Raw genomic sequence first — 20636 nt, 5'->3', positions numbered from 1 at the left:
TGACAGACCAATCAGGACTCATCTCTCTGCATTTCCAACGACACAATTATGTCAGCCAATCATAACTAGCCAGGAAGTATCCTGTCTTTCTCCCTGAATAGCTCAGTGCTTTCTCCTTGGGTAAAACTAGGCTATTTTCTTGATATTTACAGATCTCATACACATTTGTAATTAAGGCATATGAAAGTTCAAATGTTCAAGAAGGTTTTAAAAAAATAACAAAAATAATGATTTTTAATGGCCTGTGAACTAGGACCTAGTGTCAAACACCTCCTGTAACCGGTCACATTTAGAACACAGAAAGCTCAGAACTTCTAAGGAGACTCAGAATGATAGATATATTGTGTGCGTGTCTGTGTATGTGTGCATCTGTGTGTGTTACCTCTTTGGTGATGCAGCCATCTTTGTTCAGGTCGTACAGGTTGAAGGCCCAGTTCAGCCGGTCATTTATCGTTCCTCTCAGAATGATAGACAGACCAATCACAAAGTCCTGTGAAAAGACAGAAAAAATTCCTCGCCACCTGTCATACCCACCAGCGTTCAACAAGTACCATTTTTCCACCACTACAAGTTAATAACCATCCATACAAGCTATTTAAAGCTATGTATTGACATTGAGTGAGAGGAAGGTCATATATTGTGTTGTGATATCACAATACGAGTTATCTGGGGCTATAGCATCAGCAAAGAAGATTACGTGGCTCACTGCAATACATTATATGCTCACCAGTGTGTTCATCAACAATGTTGCGACCCTCAGGTTGTGTGTGTGTGTGTGTGTGTGTGTGTGTGTGTGTGTGTGTGTGTGTGTTAAAAAGGAGAGGAAAGGCATGTATTCTGTTACAACTGCATATTTACAGACTGAGAGTTTTTCCTCACTCCCTTAGGAAGTAGACAATAGTAAAAATAGTCTTACCTCGAAACTAACTGATCCATTCTTGTTTGTGTCAAAGGCCTCAAACAAGAAATGTGCATACGCACCCGAATCTGAAAGTACAGAGATGTACAAAATGTATCGTAAGAAAATATATCTGGGAATACTTCATACAAAAAAAATCCTCAAACAAGTGGATGAATATATTGAGAACAAGACCCAAAGACCCTTTCCTACTGTAACTTGATCAAACAAGTTGTGAGTACATATAAATGTAATTTCAAAGAAGGCGCTATCCACCTGTAACAAGCAGTTGAAAAAAAATTAAACCTAAATATAATTTCAAACACAGCTGTGTAAGTGTCCTACTGTAAGTAGCACTGACATAATGTTAAAAAAATATATATATTCTATGAGACATCACATAAATACACATGTCATTGGTGTTAAATGTTGCTATCCTTGTTCAATTTGTCAGTTACTTTGGGGAGTATCAGACCCTGGAAATACTATGTTAAAAATCAGTGGTCAAAGGTTTAAAGGTCATTAACTCACCACCCTGGGGGAAGAATTTAGAGTAGATGGTTTTAAAGGTTTCCTCATTCACCACTCCACTTGGACACTCCTACAAAACAACAACGCAGAAAAGAACAGGATCAGAGTCAATTTGCAAGTCTGCTAACATCTATATACTTCTACTATTACAGTTGAAGTAGGATGTTTACATACACTTAGGTTGGAGTCATTAAAACTAATTTTTCAACCACTCCACAAATTTCTTGTTAACAAACTATAGTTTTGGCATGTCGGTTAGGACATCTACTTTGCGCAAGATACAAGTGATTTTTCCCAAAATTGTTTACAGACAGATTATTTCACTTAAAATTGTATCACAATTCCAGTGAGTCAGAAGTTTACATACACTAAGTTGACTGTGCTATTAAACAGCTTGGAAAATTCCAGAAAACCATGTCATGCCTTTAGAAGCTTCTGATAGGCTAATTGACATAATTTGAGTCAATTGGAGTTGTACCTGTGGATGTATTTCAAGGCCTACCTTCAAACTCAGTGTCTCTTTGCTTGACATCATGGGAAAATCTAAAGAAATCATCCAAGACCTCAGAAAAAACATTGCAGACCTCTACAAGTCTGGTTCATCTTTTGGAGCAATTTCCAAACACCTGAAGGTACCACTTTAATCTGTACAAACAATAGTATGCAAGTATAAACACCATGGGACCACGCAGCTGTCATACTGCTCAGGAAGTAGACACGTTCTGTCTCCTAGAGATTAACATACTTTGGTGCGATAAGTGCAAATCAATCCCAGATCAACAGCAAAGGACCTTGTGAAGATGCTGGAGGAAACCGGTACAAAAGTATTTATATCCAAAGTAAAACGCGTCCAAAATCGACATACCCTGAAAGGCCGCTCAGCAAGGAAGAACCCACTGTCCCAAAACCGCCATAAAAAAGCCCAACTACAATTTGCAACTGCACATGGGGACAAAGGTTGTACTTTTTTGGAGAAATGTCCTCTGGTCTGATGAAACAAAAACAGAACTGTTTGGCCATAATGACCATTGTTATGTTTGGAGGAAAAGGGGGGGGGGGCTTGCAAGCCGAAGAAAAACATCCCAACCGGGAAGCACGGCTGTGGCGGTGCTTTGCTGCAGGAGGGACTGGGGCACTTCACGAAATAGATGGCATCATGAGGCAGGAAAAGTATGTGGATATATTGAAGCAACATCTCAAGACATCAGTCAGGAAGTTAAAGCTTAGTCGCAAATGGGTCTTCCAAATTAACAATGACACCAAGTATACTTCCAAAGTTGTGGCAGAATGGCTTAAGGACAACAAAGTCAAGGTATTGGAGTGGCCATCACAAAGCCCTGAACTCAATCCTGTAGAACATTTGTGGGCAGAACTGAAAAAGTGTGTGCGAGCAAGGAGGTCTACAAACCTGACTCAGTTACACCAGCTCTGTCAAGAGGAATGGGCCCAAATTCACCCAAATTGTTGTGGGAAGCTTGTGGAAGGCTACCCGAAACATTTGACCCAAGTTAAACAATTTAAAGGCACTGAACCAAATACTAATTGAGTGTTTGTAATCTTCTGACCCACTGGGAATGTGATGAAAGAAATTAAAGCTGAAATAAATCATTCTCTCTACTATTATTCTGACATTTCACTTTCTTAAAATAAAGTGATGATCCTAACTAACCTAAAATAGGGAATATTTACTCGGATTAAATGTCAGGAATTGTGAAAAACTGAGTTTAAATGTATTTGGCTAAGGTGTATGTAAACTTCTGACTTCAACTGTATATATCAAAACAGCTTTGCTTAGAGAAAAGCTTGTGAAACCCCTGTAGAGAACTTGTAGTTTCCTCCTCTTTCCCAACCCCCCATCCTCAGCCGCAGGCTTCTAACATCCCATAACTCCATCCCCATACCCTCTCCCGCATCCCTAGACTCACATTCTTGAAGCCCCTGTAGAGAACTTGTAGTTCCTTCTTGGTGAACTTGGTCTGCTCCTGTAGTTTGTCCAGACCCTCTGGTCGATGGCACACAGTGGACAACTCAAAGTCGTCTTCTACGCTGTCTGTGGGACAGAGAGAGGTACTGTATATTATATATACGTACCTATAGGCTACTCCTACAGGTGCCTGCCTGGCACACCTTATAACTGGTACTAGTAATTAAAAACATAACCAAGTACACTGAGTGCACAAAACATTAGGAACACCTGCTCTTTCCATGACATAGACTGGCCAGGTGAATCCAGGGGAAAGCTATGATGCCTTATTGATGTCACTTGTGAAATCCACTTCAAATCAGTGTGAATGAAGGGAAGTGACAGGTTAAATAATTATTTGTTATCCTTGAGATAATTGAGACATGGATTGTGTATGTGTTCCATTCAGATGGTGAAAAGCAAGACAAACTATTGAAGTGCCTTTAAACGGGGTATGGTTGTAGGTGCCAGGTACTCTGGTTTGTGCCAAGAACTGCAACTCTGCTGGGTTTTTCAAGCTCAACAGTTTCCTGGGTGTATCAAAAATGGTCCACCACCCATAGGACATCCAGCCAACTTGACACAAGTGTGGGAAGCAATGGAGTCGACATGGGCCAGCATCAATGTGCAACTCGATATTAAGAAGGTGTCCTTAATGTTTTGTACACTCAGTGTTGTTAATGATCAACTTTTGATATATCATTACACTATTGTAGCATTACCTGAACATACAGCTAGATAAGTAATCGTTACATACAGTAATCGTAATCTACATTATATTACAATTCTCTTAAACTGAAGAGAACAAAGGAAGACACGTAGTCATCAAGTCATCAATAGAAAATATCAACATCACACTGTCAGTTTCCTGAATATCTATGCAGAGGTTAAATAGTAAACTGATGTACTCATTGACGATAACATTCAGTGAAAGTAGTGGTAAGTATTGGTAACCTATCGAAACAACAGTTTAACGACAAAAGCCATCAGATCGTCAACCAAAATGATATGATCCTCACATTACATCTCTCCCTCGTCATCCATTTCTCTCTCCACTCCTCCCTCTATCCAAACCTCCTTACACACACGGTCAGCTGAAGACATCCATCCCCCACTCCTTCTCTCCTCCTATCCCAGCAGGTATAGCATGGGTGACTGTCTGTCCCCATCTCACCTCTGCACATCAGACTCTATCACACACCATATCAGACAAAAATATCATCATTTCCCCAGGAGACCAAAACACACAGTCCAATGATACTGAGATACAGTATATCCAGATATATATTGTGTGTGTGTGTGTTTGCGTGTGTGTGTGTGTGCGCATTTGCGCTCCCGTGTGTTTGTAGAGAGTGAAGAGTCACTTGCATTGACTGACTGAGGCGGCAACGGAGGGTGTGCAGCAGGGGAGCAGCTTGAGGAATCTCTGCTTTATAGTCTTTTTACTTTTGATGGTGGGAGTGTTACCTGTAATCACCAACCATAGCAGAGGTTAGACAGAGCACACACAGAAACACAATCTCACAGACGTAGACCTGCACATGCACATAAAATGACATGCAAACCCACAGCCATGCATGCATGCACGCACGCACAGCATAAGCAACAAGCATTGAGGCATGCGTGGCAGTCTCCCATAGTAAGGGCAGCGGTTTGCGGTTTGGTTCGCTGACCTGGCTTTTCTAGGACGGGCGTCCATTTCAGCTATTAGCTTACACCACCATACACAGACCTCTACGGGGGAGTCATTGGCAAACACAAACAAATAATGAATACTCAGTATGAAGCCATAATTCCATTTTTAGTCTGAACCGACTATAGGGAACTGAGGGAACTCAATGGCAAACAGAGCAAGATAAAAGGTTCTTATGAGGTAGGAATCACATTTATGTAATATTTTCAGAGAGATTAAGGAATTAATGCAGCACAATTTCTAGACAATTCCTAGGCTACCATAATACGATAAGCCAGTTGAGGGTAATTCCACGATAACGGATTTGTCAGTTAAAATGTATGACACACAAAAAACATTGATTTCAAACCATACAACTCAAGGACTACTTTGAACAATTTTACACTGAACAGATACAACGTTTGGTACCAGACTTTCAGGAAAAATCTCCCTCAGTTTATGACTATGACGTGACACATTGACTTTGAAAAAACTATTTTGGTTATTGAACTACATTAAGTGAAATAGATTTACACACGGTAACAGAATTCTATCATGGGTCCCTGATCTGTACTACAAAGAAATGCATAATTATGGATATGAATGTAATTCTCTTCTTGGTGATAGGTACAGAACGGTATAAATATTCAATATCCTCCTTTGCATATTTGGGTATTATTTTACACACTGAATATTATTTCAATGAACTTTGCCCCCAAACAAGACTATATTTGGTTGGTCCGGGCCAAATCTGAACCAATCATAGACATCTATGATTTACAAGTTTGGACATCAAAGCAAAGCACAGTAGATCACAGAACAGTATAGTTCAGTACAGTAGAGTTCAGTACAATATTGTGAACCTAAACCTGTGAACCCAAATGTGTTTTTTTAATACTATGATTTGCCATTGTAGCCAATTGAATTGTAGAAATTGACTTTCCAATTAGGTAATGGAATTTTGAGATTGAATCACTTAATTCATAAACAAAATTGATATCAGTAAAAAAACTACCTTATTGATAGTTCTACATTTACTTGTTACTTCTGTAAACTTTCATTATTCGAAAATATCTTAAAGATATGTGGGTTTTTGTTAACGGAATTTCAAGGCACAAGGCAATGTTTCTTAAACTTACAGAACGCAGAAAAATTATCCTAGACTAAAATGTGTTGCTATGTCACATACGTCGTAAGAATTATCGGACCAAGGTGCAGCGTGATATGATTTCCACATGTTTATTAAACTGAAACGCACAAAAACAATAAAGAATGAATGAAACGTGAAGACAATGGAGTGCTCACAGGCAACTACACATAAACAAGATCCCACCAACACAGGTGGGAAAAATAACTACTTAAATATGATCCCCAATTAGAGACAACGATTACCAGCTGCCTCTAATTGGGAATCATCCAAAACACCAACAGAAAAAGACACTAGAACACAACATAGACATAGATATACTAGATCATCCCCTAGTCACTCCCTGACCTACTACACCATAGAGAAACAATGGCTCTCTATGGTCAGGGTGTGACATGCTCTTAGTTGGCAGTGGTCTTTACTTCAACATTATTTTGTTTTGATATATTTCTAATACATTTCAAGGCTTTTTAAAATTTTAAGGACACAAAATGGTTTAAAAATGTATATATGCCTTCTTTTCTCAAAAATAGCTTTCATTTGACACCCAATTTGACATGCTCCTATGAACTTCACATGTTGGTGCTCATGGGTCCTATTACTTGGAAACAACCTTGAGCTATCTGTTCGATCAAGATTCACAGGGACCTTAATCGAACGACTCAAACCCCACCAGTCCTCACATTCTCACAGAGCATAACTCATCCACTAGAACTCATCCATCAGATCTCCAGAACTCATCCACCAGAAATCAGCCCATGTTACTCACTACTCACCCCACCTTATCACACAAACAGTACAAGTACAACAATACTGCATCCCTCTGTGTACTAAAGGTTAAGGCAAAGTGAAGAAGAGAGGGACTTACTCTTGCGTCTCCATGGTAACAGCAACTTCACACCTTTTAGTAGAACTCCAGCAGTCTGAGGGATGAAGGCCATGATAGAGACCAGTACTGTATAACCTTAACCCTAACTATACCAATACATGTATACACTTCTGTACTCTGTATTGTATATCAGTACACTCTATCTATCTTACTCTTTACCTCTCTCTAGCTCCCTGTCTCTTCCTCTCTCCTGGTCTGTGCTGGTCGTTGGGAGTCTGTTGGCGTCATTTGAAGGCTGACCAGGCAGCCCATTAGGCCTCAGATAATACATCTGGCCACGTAGCACAGTTCCAGTCAGCCCTCTGGCCCAGGGTGTGTGCACTTGAGAGAGCGAGAGAGAGAGAGAAAGAGAGTGTGTGTGTGTGTGTGTGTGTGTGTGGATGGGATTCTGCCAGCAAGTACTGTACCTTATAATTTGTGCTTGTCAATAAAGTGTTTTGCCATTACAGAGATTGAATTACACAAGTAAAGTAGTGGAATACAGCAAAGGAAAGCTCAGAGAAATGTAGGGCTCTCCTTTTTTCAGCATCATTTTTTATTTACTCCAGTCTTAATTAGCTAAAGAGATGGAAACTCTTTACCCAGGTGGAAACTCTTTACCCAGGTGGAAACTCTTTAACCAGGTGGAAACTCTTTAACCAGGTGGAAACTCTTTAACCAGGTGGAAACTCTTTAACCAGGTGGAAACTCTTTACCCAGGTGGAAACTCTTTACCCAGGGGGAAACTCTTTACCCAGGTGGGAAGGCCGGGGGGGCGGGGGATTACAGGTGTCTCACTTTGCTCACAATAGCTCTCTATTGCCCTCTGTCATCTGGTAACCTGAATGCCCCACGGCAGCCCACCCAACATACACACAAACACAGGTTGACATAAAACGACTATGTTTTAACGACAAGCTGTTGACCCGTTTACCTTGTCCTACCCCCTACAGGTGTGCTGCCAAAATATGCAGCTCAAGGTCAGATATTAGAGCTAGAGGTACTGACACACACACACACACACACACACACTAGCCTGGGGAGATGGGATGTAAGTGTGTGTGTTTATGATCTGGCCCATGCAGGGTAATCATAGCCATATGGCCACCAGGGCTGAGTCACTCACATACTGCTCCGTCTCTAGCCAAAACACACGCACACACACACACAGGGTGACATTATTACCTACGTAATGAGGAAAATCAGTTGATGGAATGGACCCTATCATCTCAAGTCAAAGAATGTCTGGATTTTTTTGGGGTCTTTTCAGCTAACTCTGCCTTGTGTTCCCTTGAGGGTACCCATACACAAACCACGTTTAGGAAAAACATGTTTATTATTAACCTCAAACTGCCACAATTCATGACCCACTATCCAAAAAATGTAATCTTTCCAGTACTAATATAAACTATAGACTGTCCCAGTCCACAGCTCATTAGGCACAGAGAAGAGTGCGAGAGGACAGAGAGACTAGACACACATGCAGAGCTATTTCTGCCCCACATCTCCCAAACCACCAACACACACACCTGATAGGGAGAAATCAGGTCATGCTCATTTACTACGTATGTTTGGGTTAGGGCGCATTAGCATGGCCCAGTGTGACAGTGCCAGCTCATGTGAGTACCGTATTATGGAGACTAATTACTGGGACACACACACACACACACACACACACACACACACACACACACACACACACACACACACACACACACCTGAATTATAGCCAATAGAGTCCACCATTTATCAGACAGCTGAAGGATATAGTCTTCTTGCCGCACATAGACAGACGTTCCTGCCTTGAATAACAACCAAAAACATTCCCACTTAATATTTTTTATTATCTCTTTCCCTTCTTCTTCCCCTACTGTTATCACTACCCTGGCCTGAATCACCACCTTCTACACCTACTTCTGCCCCAGAACATGCTACTGCCCAAACCTGGCTATCCTTTACCGAAACTCTACAGTTACCCCTATCTCTACATCCTACCCTTCCCTGTCCCTGGAGCTTATCCTCATCCTAATCGCAACCTACCCCTGTCCCCAAACCTAATCCATGTCCCTATAACCCTCTCCCTTACCCGAAGCTCCTACTTCTGTCCTTAGCCCATAACCTTGCCTATTCTCCTCCCCATATCCCCTGTCTCATAACCATCCCTCAGACCCCTGTATCTTACCTTCTGAGGAGAAATCAATGAGCCCCAGGAAGTGCATCAGTTTGAGGGAGCTACAGACCACCAGGAGTATCCCCACGGTTTGCAATCCCTCCATCTCCCACACCTCACGGAAAAACAACAACTGCATCTTGACACACTGTCCCAGAGAGAGAGAGAGAGATCTCTCCCTTCCCTCTTTCTTTTTCTCCTTCCCTCGGTCTATCCGTGTCAATCCAAGAGGGCCAACCTTAGCTCAGACCCCCTTCGGTCCCTCAAAGTCGCATTTATATCTCTGTCCACCTTGATCTCTCTCTCTCTCTTGTTCAGTCTCCCACTATCTGCCAGTAGAAAGCCATGGTACGTCCACTCAGGTCAGAAGTGATGACGATGTAGAGTTTCACTCTCTCTGTCCCCTAATCTGTCTGTAGTAGGTAGTATTGACATTGCAGAGTTGACTCGGTCCAGAGTAACAGACCTGTCAAGAACAGCTCACAGGTGGTTGTCTGTCAAAGGTATAAAGAAGGTCCTCTGTAACTCAGCCCTACAGGTTGACCTGTTAGCCAGCCTAGTCAACTCTCATCAATCGTTATCTGAACTAAGAAGAACTCTCCAATATCATTAGGTAGTTAACCAGAGTAAAGAGGTGATCATAGTCCTCTGTAGATCTAAGCTATATCAAAGGTTAATGATTTTACTCTCACTCCTACGCACTTAGAATAAAGGGTTCCAAAAGGGTTCTTCGACTGTCTCCATATGATAACCCTTTTTGGTTCCAGGTAGAACCCTATTGGTTTCCATGCTGAACCCTCTGTAGAAAGAGTTCTACATGGAACTTAAAAGGGTTCTACCTGGAACCAAATGGGTTCTACCTGCAACCAAAAAGGGTTCTTCAAAGGGTTCTCCTATAGTGACGGCCAAAGAACCCTTTAAAGTTCCAGATACAGTGCCTTGCGAAAGTATTCGGCCCCCTTGAACTTTGCGACCTTTTGCCACATTTCAGGCTTCAAACATAAAGATATAAAACTGTATTTTTTTGTGAAGAATCAACAACAAGTGGGACACAATCATCAATTGGAACGACATTTATTGGATATTTCAAACTTTTTTAACAAATCAAAAACTGAAAAATTGGGCGTTACAGCAAAATTATTTTTGCACATCAGCCCCTTTAAAACAGCTTTCAGTGCAGCAAACCCTCTCCAGAAGTTCAGTGAGGATCTCTGAGAATGTGATCTAATGTTGACCTGGCTTGTGGCAAACTTTAAACAACACTTTTTATGGATATCTTTAAGAAATGGCTTTCTTCTTGCCACTCTTCCATAAAGGCCAGATTTGTGCAATATACGACTGATTGTTGTCCTATGGACAGAGTCTCCCACCTCAGCTGTAAATGGCTGCATCTCTGATCAGTCTTCTCCTTGTACCTGATGATAAATACAATCCACCTGTGTGTAATCAAGTCCACCTGTGTGTTTTTGTATATCTTTTATGTTTGAAGCCTGAAATTTGTGGAAAGTAAAGGGGCAAAATTTTGGCCCAATTTTTCAGTTTTTGATTTGTTAAAAAAGTTTTAAATATCCAATAAATGTCGTTCCACTTCATGATTGTGTCCCACTTGTTGTTGATTCTTCACAAAAAAATAGTTTTATATCTTTATGTTTGAAGCCTGAAATGTGGCAAAAGGTCGCAAAGTTCAAGGGGGCCGAATACTTTCGCAAGGCACTGTAGATACACTTAGAAATGAAGGTGCTATCTACCTACTCCCTTTTCTTTCTGTTATTCTGTTTGTTTCTCTTCCCTCCCTTTTTCCATCTCTCCATCCCCTCCTGCTCAGTCCCTCCTAGTGTGTAGTTGGGTCAGTAGCATGAGTTTGGATAGAGGGAGGAAAGAGTGAGGAGAGAGGGATGAAAGGTGGAGAGAGGGGAGAAGAAGGAGGAGAGGAGGAGATGGTGGAGAGAAGAGACAGGATGGTTGAGTCGGGGGAGAAGAGAAGAGGGAAGGAAAGGGGTGGAATGGGGTAGGTGAGGGAGTGACATGCAGCTAGAATTCACGCGTCGCTGGCAGCTGTGGCCAGACTCACAGATGTGATTCTCTTTCCCTTGCTTCCCTTGGCTTGCATATCCACTAACATACCCACATGGAGGTAGGTGTGTGCCAGTGAGCTGTAATGTGTAAAATTGGGTGAAATCTGACTCCGGGTGTATCACGTCTCTGTGCCAGTAAGATGCCAGACCTCAGGATGTTTAGACTGAATGTCATAATAACGCCACAACAGCCAAACCAACACCATGCCAACATACCAAAAACAGTAACAGTAAACCAACCAATTATACTAACAGACCAACCATAGTTCAACTTACCTTGCCAAACGAAGCAGACTGACAAACTATAGCCACAGTTAAACTAACCAGTGAAACTAAGTGATGCACACTAAACCAAACCAACACTAAACCAACACTATGCTTAAGCCTAAAAGAAATGATCTCACTTTATAGCAAAAAGAGAACGACATTGGGTCACAACATTTTAGGTACAAGATGTGGGACATCAAGGGGAACATTTCAACAAGTGGAAATATATCCACTCTCAAGGACTGTGGAAGAAGAGTAAAAAGGAACAAGGAATGAGATGGAAAGTGGGTTGAGGATCAAGGCTGTGTGTGTGTGTTCTCAATGAATTTTCACTCAAAAAAGCAAAAGGGGGGTGAGGGGGGAAATAGAGGGGTGAGAAAGGGGAGAGAAGAGTGAGGAGGACTGGTCTGTCTGCTCAGTGATTAATAATGCTCCGCATGCACTATTGGAACTAAGCTCCTTGGCAAAAGCTCTTGGGGAACCACGGAACACTCAGAGACACCACTGAGCAAAAAAGTCCTTGCTAAGTCAGATAACCTCACTCAACACACACACACACACACACACACACACACACACACACACACACACACACACACACACACACACACACACACACACACACACACACACACACACACACACACACACACACACACACACACACACGTTGCTTATCTGTCTTTTAACCTTTTGCATTGCATATGCCCCTAATATACAGTGCATTCGGAAGGTTTTCACACCCCTTGACTTTTTCCACATGTTGTTACGCCTTATTTAAAATGTATGAAATTGTTTTTTCCCTCATCAATCTACACGCAATAACCCATAATTATAAAGCAAAAACAGGTTTTTAGAACATTTAGCAAATTATAAAATAAAACCCCCCATAAATATCATATTTACATAAGAATTCACACCCTTTGTCCGAGGCCACTCCTTGTCCGAGGCCACTCCTGCGTTGTCTTGTGTGCTTAGTGTCGTTGTCCTGTTGGAGGGTGAACACTTTGTCCCAGTCTGGGGTCCTGAGCGCTGCCACCACCATGCATCACCGTAGGGAAGGTACCAGGTTTCCTCGAGACTTTGTGCTTGACATTCAGGCCAAAGAGTTCAATCTTGGTTTCATCAGACCAGAGAATCTCTAGGAATAGTCTTAGTGGTTCCAAACTTCTTTCATTTAAGAATGATGGAGGCCAGTGTTTTCTTGGGGTCCTTCTGTGCTTTGACACAATCCTGTCTCGGAGCTCTACGGGCAATTCCTTTGACATCCTGGCTGGGTCTTTGCTCTGCTCTAACAGTATATATACATGTGTGTGCCTTTCCAAATCATGTCCAATCAATTGTATTTACCACAGCTGGACTCCAATAGAAACATCTCAAGGATGATTAATGGAAACAGGATGCACATGATTTTTTTTATTTCACCTTTATTTAACCAGGTAGGCCAGTTGAGAACAAGTTCTCATTTACAACTGCGACCTGCCAAGATAAAGCAAAGCAGTGCGACAAAAACAAAAACACAGAGGTACACATGGGATAAACAAACGTATAGTCAATAACACAATAGAAAAATCTGTGTACAGTGTGTGCAAATGAAGAAAGGAGGTAAGGCAATAAATAGGCCATAGTGGGGAAGTAATTCCAATTTAGCAATTAACACTGGAAGTGAAAGATATGCAGATGAGGATGTACAAGTAGAAATACAGGTGTGCAAAAGAGCAGAGGATCGGTAGGATAGTCAGTTTTACGAAGGTATGTTTGGTGCATGAGTGAAGGAGGCTTTGTTGCGAAATAGGAAGCCGATTCTAGATTTAATTTTGGAATGGAGATGCTTAATGTGAGTGTGGAAGGAGAGTTTACAGTCTAGCCAGACACCTACAGTGGGGCAAAAAAGTATTTAGTCAGCCACCAATTGTGCAAGTTCTCCCACTTAAAAAGATGAGAGAGGCCTGTAATTTTCATCATAGGTACACTTCAATTATGACAGACAAAATGAGAAGAAAAATCCAGAAAATCACATTGTAGGATTTTTACTGAATTTATTTGCAAATTATGGTAGAAAATAAGTATTTGGTCACCTACAAACAAGCAAGATTTCTGGCTCTCACAGACCTGTAACTTCTTCTTTAAGAGGCTCCTCTGTCCTCCACTCATTACCTGTATTAATGGCACCTGTTTGAACTTGTTATCAGTATAAAAGACACATGTCCACAACCTCAAACAGTCACACTCCAAACTCCACTATGGCCAAGACCAAAGAGCTGTCAAAGGACACCAGAAACAAAATTGTAGACCTGCACCAGGCTGGGAAGACTGAATCTGCAATAGGTAAGCAGCTTGGTTTGAAGAAATCAACTGTGGGAGCAATCATTAGGAAATGAAAGACATACAAGACCACTGATAATCTCCCTCGATCTGGGGCTCCACGCAAGATCTCACCCTGTGGGGTCAAAATGATCACAAGAACGGTGAGCAAAAATCCCAGAACCACACAGGGGGAGCTAGTGAATGACCTGCAGAGAGCTGGGACCAAAGTAACAAAGCCTACCATCAGTAACACACTACGCCGCCAGGGACTCAAATCCTGCAGTGCCAGACGTGTCCCCCTGCTTAAGCCAGTACATTTCCAGGCCCATCTGAAGTTTGCTAGAGAGCATTTGGATGATCCAGAAGAAGATTGGGAGAATGTCATATGGTCAGATGAAACCAAAATATAACTTTTTGGTAAAAACTCAACTCGTCGTGTTTGGAGGACATAGAATGCTGAGTTGCATCCAAAGAACACCATACCTACTGTGAAGCATGGGGTTGGAAACATCATGCTTTGGGGCTGTTTTTCTGCAAAGGACGACTGATGACCAGGACGACTGATCCGTGTAAAGGAAAGAATGAATGGGGCCATGTATCGTGAGATTTTGAGTGAAAACCTTCCATCAGCATGGGCATTGAAGATGAAACGTGGCTGGGTCTTTCAGCATAACAATGATCCCAAACACACCGCCCGGGCAACGAAGGAGTGGCTTCGTAAGAAGCATTTCAAGGTCCTGGAGTGGTCTAGCCAGTCTCCAGATCTCAACCCCATAGAAAATCTTTGGAGGGAGTTGAAAGTCCGTGTTGCCCAGCAACAGCCCCAAAACATCACTGCTCTAGAGGAGATCTGCATGGAGGAATGGGCCAAAATACCAGCAACAGTGTGTGAAAACCTTGTGAAGACTTACAGAAAACGATGCAACCATAGACTTACATAAACACCTAGAAAGGAAACAGCCCGATAAACATACAAAACCCCTAGACAAGTCAAAACACATACATCACCCATGTCACACCCTGACCTAACCAAAATAACAAGGAAAACAAAGAACACTAAGGTCAGGGTGTGACAGTCTCATAGCAAAGGGTCTCATAGCAAAGGGTCTGAATGCTTATGTAAATATGGTATTTCTGTTTTTATTTTTAATACATTTGCAAACATTTTTTAACCTGTTCTCACTTTGTCATTTTGGGGTATTGTGTGTAGATTGAGGACGGAAAAAATGTATGTAATTCCATTTAGAATAAGCCTGTAACGTAACAAAAATTGTGGAAAAAGTCAAGGGGTCTGAATACTTTGCGAACGCACTGTATAGTGTGCTGCTGATGTCTTACAGTTGTTTGCTTGTGATGTTGATCATGTCACTGTCAAGCCAAAGCCAATTTTCTACATGGATTCAATTTCCATCTATTCTCAGTGATAGTGACAGGTCTCTGATATGAAGGTCATGTGGTGCCATGTAGAGAACATCTTGTTTGTCTGCTTACCTGCGAGAGCGAGATCTGAGTGGTACTCTGGGTCTGACTGCTGCAGGTTTGATGCATCTTCCAAATGACAGTTTGGAAGTCGAGCAAACTGAGAAACCTTTTCCTTTTCAAACCGAGTTATCTTTATACTGCAACTTTTTATGCTCAGACTGAAGAGACAACAATAGGATCATTATTTTCTATATCTTGATTGCGTGTCTGTCTGTATGTGTGTGTGCGTGTCCTGATATTCTGAGAATGTGCTCCATTTCACTGTAACTAGCTCAGTTAAATGAGTTGTCTGTCTGTCAGTCACATTCTAGAGACATGCGTTCAATAGCTCCCATTCCATGTCATACTAATACACACACACACACACACATGCATGCACACACACATTCTTGACCTGGATCAGGTCCTTCGTAGATTCTGAGCTTATTGCAAATGGCTGGGCTAATCAAACACAACGTTGTGTCTGATGAAGATCCTGCTGAAATGAACTCATATTCCAAAACAGGCTCCTCTGCTCTAGCTCCTCACTGTGTAAAAGCAATTATTCATTCATCACTGTATTCTCTACCTTACAGGAGGTGGCGACGGGAAGAGAAAAGCTGGAAGATTGTTAGTTTAAATGTGGAACAAGTGGGAATTGAACTGGAAACTGGAGGGCTGCTAGTTTCAGATGCCAGATAAAATCTACTACCATTAGGTAGACCAGCATCTTACTATGAACACCTACAGTAACTGTAAGATAATGATATGTGAATACCTGGTCCTCCATCTCTGTCTAAACACAGCTTGAGGCAGCAGAAATGTTGACATTATTCCCCACGCCCTGTCTGACACGGACCTCTATCCCTCCGTCTATTTCAATCCTGTACCGTCTGTCTTGGTTTGATGACTGCTGCGTCCCTGTAGGTGTGTCTGTTGGCCTGCTGAGTAGTAGGTAGGGCAAGACGGACACACACAAACACACACACAGACAGGCTTACACAGCCCAAGACAGAAAAAAAGGGTTTGCGAAAGGGTTCTTTGCAGAGGGATAGGGTTCCACCAAGAACTGTTTTCATCTGAAGAACCCTTTTTGGAAGTAGAGGGTTCTTTGTAAGGCAAAGGGTTTTTAAGAAAGGGCTCTTTGATGAATCAAGAAGGAAGGCAATAAGGATTCTTTCATAAAGAGTTTATTTTTAAAGATTTAAAAAATATATTGTTTGCATATCCTTGCATTTTTAATTTGTGTGACCGTCCTTGTCTATTAGTTTATCAGTGTTTTGTTACTTCTCATGTTTTGTGTTTTTTGTGGATCCCAGGAAGAGTACCTGCTGCTTCTGAAAAAGCTGATTAAAAAACAAATAATAAAGAAATAAAGGCTAATAAGGCTGGTGGAACTGTTTATAGAGGGTTCTGGGAAGAACCCTTCAAAGTTGAAAGGGTTCTTGGTAAAACCATTTATAGAGGGTTCTGGGAAGAACCCTTCAAAGATGAAAGGGTTCTTGGTAAAACCATTTATAGAGAGTTCTGGGAAGAACCCTTCAAAGATGAAAGGGTTCTTGGTAAAACCGTTTATAGAGAGTTCTGGGAAGAACCCTCATTTATAGAGGGTTCTAGGCATAACCCTTCATATAGGTTTCTAGATAAACAACATTTACAGAGGGAACCCTACATAGAGGTTTCCCTATGGGGACAAACTGAAGAACACTATATGGTTCTACCTTCTTTTCTAATCAGCCAAACTGTGTACTAGTTATGATGAGGAAAACTTTGCCTGTGGCCAGACACTTGAAACACCTCCAGATGTAGACTTCTACCTTTGGAATTATCCCTCTGAAAAGATACTAAGCTAATTCAAATATCTAGCTGTGTGTGTGTGTGTGTGTGTGTGTGTGTGTGTGTGTGTGTGTGTGTGTGTGTGTGTGTGTGTGTGTGTGTGTGTGTGTGTGTGTGTGTGTGTGTGTGTGTGTGTGCGTGTGTGTGTGTGTGTGTGTGTGTGTGTGCATGTGTGTGCGCGTGTGTGTGCGTGTGTGTGTGTGTGTGTGTATGTAGGTGAGTGAAAGAGGGAGGCATTGACGAATGGCGCTCAACATTGGGTAGCAATGTTTCCAATTACTGTGAGTAAATGAAAGGGGAGATCATTTGCATAGATCATTAGCTTAGGGGATATAAACATTTTAAAAAAGGGATCTGAAACAAAAACAGATTAATTACAATAACTACACCCTTTTGGCATGAACTACAACAATGGACAAATCTGACTACAAAGTAGGAAAAATCTTCACTGTATTCAAAACAGAACCATGTTCGCACACACACATGCACTGAACTGGCAGCATTGAAGGATCTGCTTTGAGGATGTTGTCTTTTTAGTCACATTATCAAAGTTTTGTTGAAGCCTCCTTTCGAAGCCAAAATACAGCATTACCTGTACCGTATTCTGCTCAAATGATGTTATTCTTGCTCATTGGTACCTAATTTTAATAATGCATAATAAACTAGTCATTACAGTCATTAAACAATTCATGATTGGAATTCACTAACATTCCTCCAGAGGGCAGTGTTGTATAAATCAAACCGAGCATTATCATTAACATTTGTATGTCTAAATTCTACCTCCTTTCTTTTTTTTTCTTTCTCTTTCCTGCCTGCCTGTCCGTCTGTCCGTCTCCCCTCCCTTTCTGTAATTGCCCTTCATTCAGATTGTGACTGCGCAGACAAACAGTGGGAAGGTAATGAAGGATTATTGACTATAAAAAGACATAAACGCACACACACACGCACACAGCACAGAACTTCACAGTATGGCATCCGGTTCTTACTGGAACGATTTATACATACATATTATGTGGTGTTAATGTTATGATTATCATCAACATCATAACCATTTTTACTTTTTACATTTTTTATTGAACCTTTATTTAACTAGGCAAGTCAGTTAAGAACAAATTCTTATTTACAATGACGGCCTACTCTACACTGAGTAAACCAAACATGAGCATTGGCAGTAGAATGGCCCGTACTGAAGAGCTCAGTGACTTTCAATGTGGCACCTTCATAGGATGTCACCTTTCCAATTCATCAAATTTCTGCCCTGCTAAAGCTGCCTCGGTCAACTGTAAGTGATGTTATTAATGCAGCTTCAGGGAACAGATAAATATAGGGGAGGTAATAAACAGGTGATTGAGTCAGGGTGGGTCCAATAATCGCCGATGCACATGACGGGAGGAAGGCAGGTGTGCGTACTGATGGTGGCAGGAGTGCGTAATGCTGGGGTAGTGACAGTTATTGTGAAGTAGAAACATCTAGGAGCCAAAACGGCTCAGCCGCAAAGTGGTAGGGCATGCAAGCAGACAGAACGGGACCACTGAGTGCTGAAAATTGCTCCTCGGTTGCAACACTCACTACCGAGTTCCAAACTAACCTCTGGAAGCATTGTCAGCACAAGCACTGTTCGTCGGGAGTTCATGAAATGGGTTTCCATGGCCGAGCAGCCGCACACAAGCCTAAGATCACCACTCCCAATGCCAAACATTGGCTGGAGTGGTGTAAAGCTCGTCACCATTGGACTCTGGAGCAGTGGAAAAGCATTTTCTGGAGTGATGAATCACACTCCACCATCTGGCAGTCAGACGAATTAATCTGGGTTTGGCGGATGCCAGGAGAACCCTACCTGCCCCAAGTCCTAGTGCCAACTGTAAAGTTTGGTGGAGGAGGAATAATGGTCTGGGGCTCACACACACACACACACACACACACACACACACACACACACACACACACACACACACACACACACACACACACACACACACACACACACACACACACACACACGACAGGACCAACAATACTCCATATCTGAATCATGTTACTTTCCTACACCACTCTGAACACTCTGCCAGCCTCACAACTTCCTACACCACTCTGAATAGAATCTGCCAGGCTCACAATCTTCCTCAACGTACAAATGAGCAACTCACATTCAAGGAGTGGGGAGAGGAGGAAAGGAAGAGGGGTGGAGGAGTAATGAATGAGACGTCCTTTGGCTGTGTGCCCGGGATGAGGTAAAAATTAATTGATTTATTTGGAAATCAAACGAGAGAGAGCGAGAATGGGAGAGACAGAGAGAAAGAGGAAGGAGGGAGAGAGGTGGAGAGAGTGAGACGAATATAACATTCTCTCAGAGTAATAAGTTATCAAAAGGCTTGAAGATCAGCTCACTCAGTGTGTGTGTGTGTAGGTGATGTGTAAGTGTGTGTGTGTGTGTGTGTATATGTGTGTGTTATCGTGGCCCCAGTCAGCAGAGCAACAGTGCATCAATTCGACCTGTTCCCTTTTTCACTGACAGAATTACAGTGAAGGATGCCACACAGGCAACACACACAAGTCTCTGTCCAAATCCGTCTGATCGGCATGAAGTAGTTAGGGGCTAAATGTTGATTTGGAAAGGGAGATCACACAAGGCTTTCATTCATGAATTATACCTCTGCTCGATCTGACTAAAATCATTGAGATCGAAAAACTTCTCTATAAAGGTGGTAATTGTGATCATATACAGTGTGCTGGCCTTTCTGTTCTTTTAATGTATACTTTATTAGCACAGCACCTAAATTTTTGTGTGTATAACCAAACTGTTTTTTTTTGTACAGACATAGGATCTTAATTTGATCCGTCTTTTGTTGCTGAGAATTTTCCTGCATCTCAGTAGATGTAGATGAGCTTCATGATTGACATAAATTCACTGAAAACGCGCAATAACACATGGTTATATTAAAACCTGTTGATCCTACCCCCTACTTTTTCGAACATTCTGTTAAAAATCGCGTAACATTTCGGCATCCTGCTACTCATGCCAGGAATATAGTATATGCATATGATTAGTATGTGTGGATAGAAAACACTCTCACGTTTCTAAAACTGGTTAAATCACCGCTGTGACTATAACAGAGCGTCTGTTTCATCGAAAAGCGCAAGAAAAACTGATCACTGAAAACTGAAAAAAATATCCATGCGCCACTTGCATGTATTGTTCAAGGGGCACGAAATTAAATGGGGCGGAGATTGCAAGTCCTACAGCTTCCACACAATGTCACCACTCTTGTCAATTGCCTGGGAGTTGTTCCTTGGTTAAACGAGTTAGAGAGACCACTTTCCATCCGGTCTCCGACAGGACGTTATGGAAGTGAGTTTTCGGAAGATGATTTGAAAGAGTGGAGCTATTGAATACACATCGCCTCGTGATCAATTTGATAGATTATTAACGTTTACTAATAC

The 20636-nt window shown here is 41.8% G+C and overlaps 1 protein-coding gene across 2 annotated transcripts in view; it reads right to left on the bottom strand.

Annotated features, from left to right (window-relative positions):
- Positions 1 to 20636, bottom strand: part of LOC112252485 (Kv channel-interacting protein 2) — an 83335-nt gene that overhangs the window by 9731 nt on the left and 52968 nt on the right. For both annotated transcript variants that reach the window (XM_024423739.2, XM_042322503.1), the window contains exons 2-5: positions 3355 to 3479; positions 1430 to 1499; positions 917 to 987; positions 383 to 490 (exon numbers count right to left, since the gene is read on the bottom strand). In XM_024423739.2, the coding sequence (XP_024279507.1) occupies positions 383 to 490; positions 917 to 987; positions 1430 to 1499; positions 3355 to 3479 (374 nt within the window). The remainder of the gene's footprint in view (positions 1 to 382; positions 491 to 916; positions 988 to 1429; positions 1500 to 3354; positions 3480 to 20636) is intronic.

Source organism: Oncorhynchus tshawytscha, linkage group LG01 (genome assembly GCF_018296145.1).
Source record: "Oncorhynchus tshawytscha isolate Ot180627B linkage group LG01, Otsh_v2.0, whole genome shotgun sequence".
NCBI classification, from domain to species: Eukaryota; Metazoa; Chordata; class Actinopteri; order Salmoniformes; family Salmonidae; genus Oncorhynchus; species Oncorhynchus tshawytscha.
Note: the sequence above shows the minus strand (reverse complement) of the source record. Positions and strands in the feature narration are given on the sequence as shown.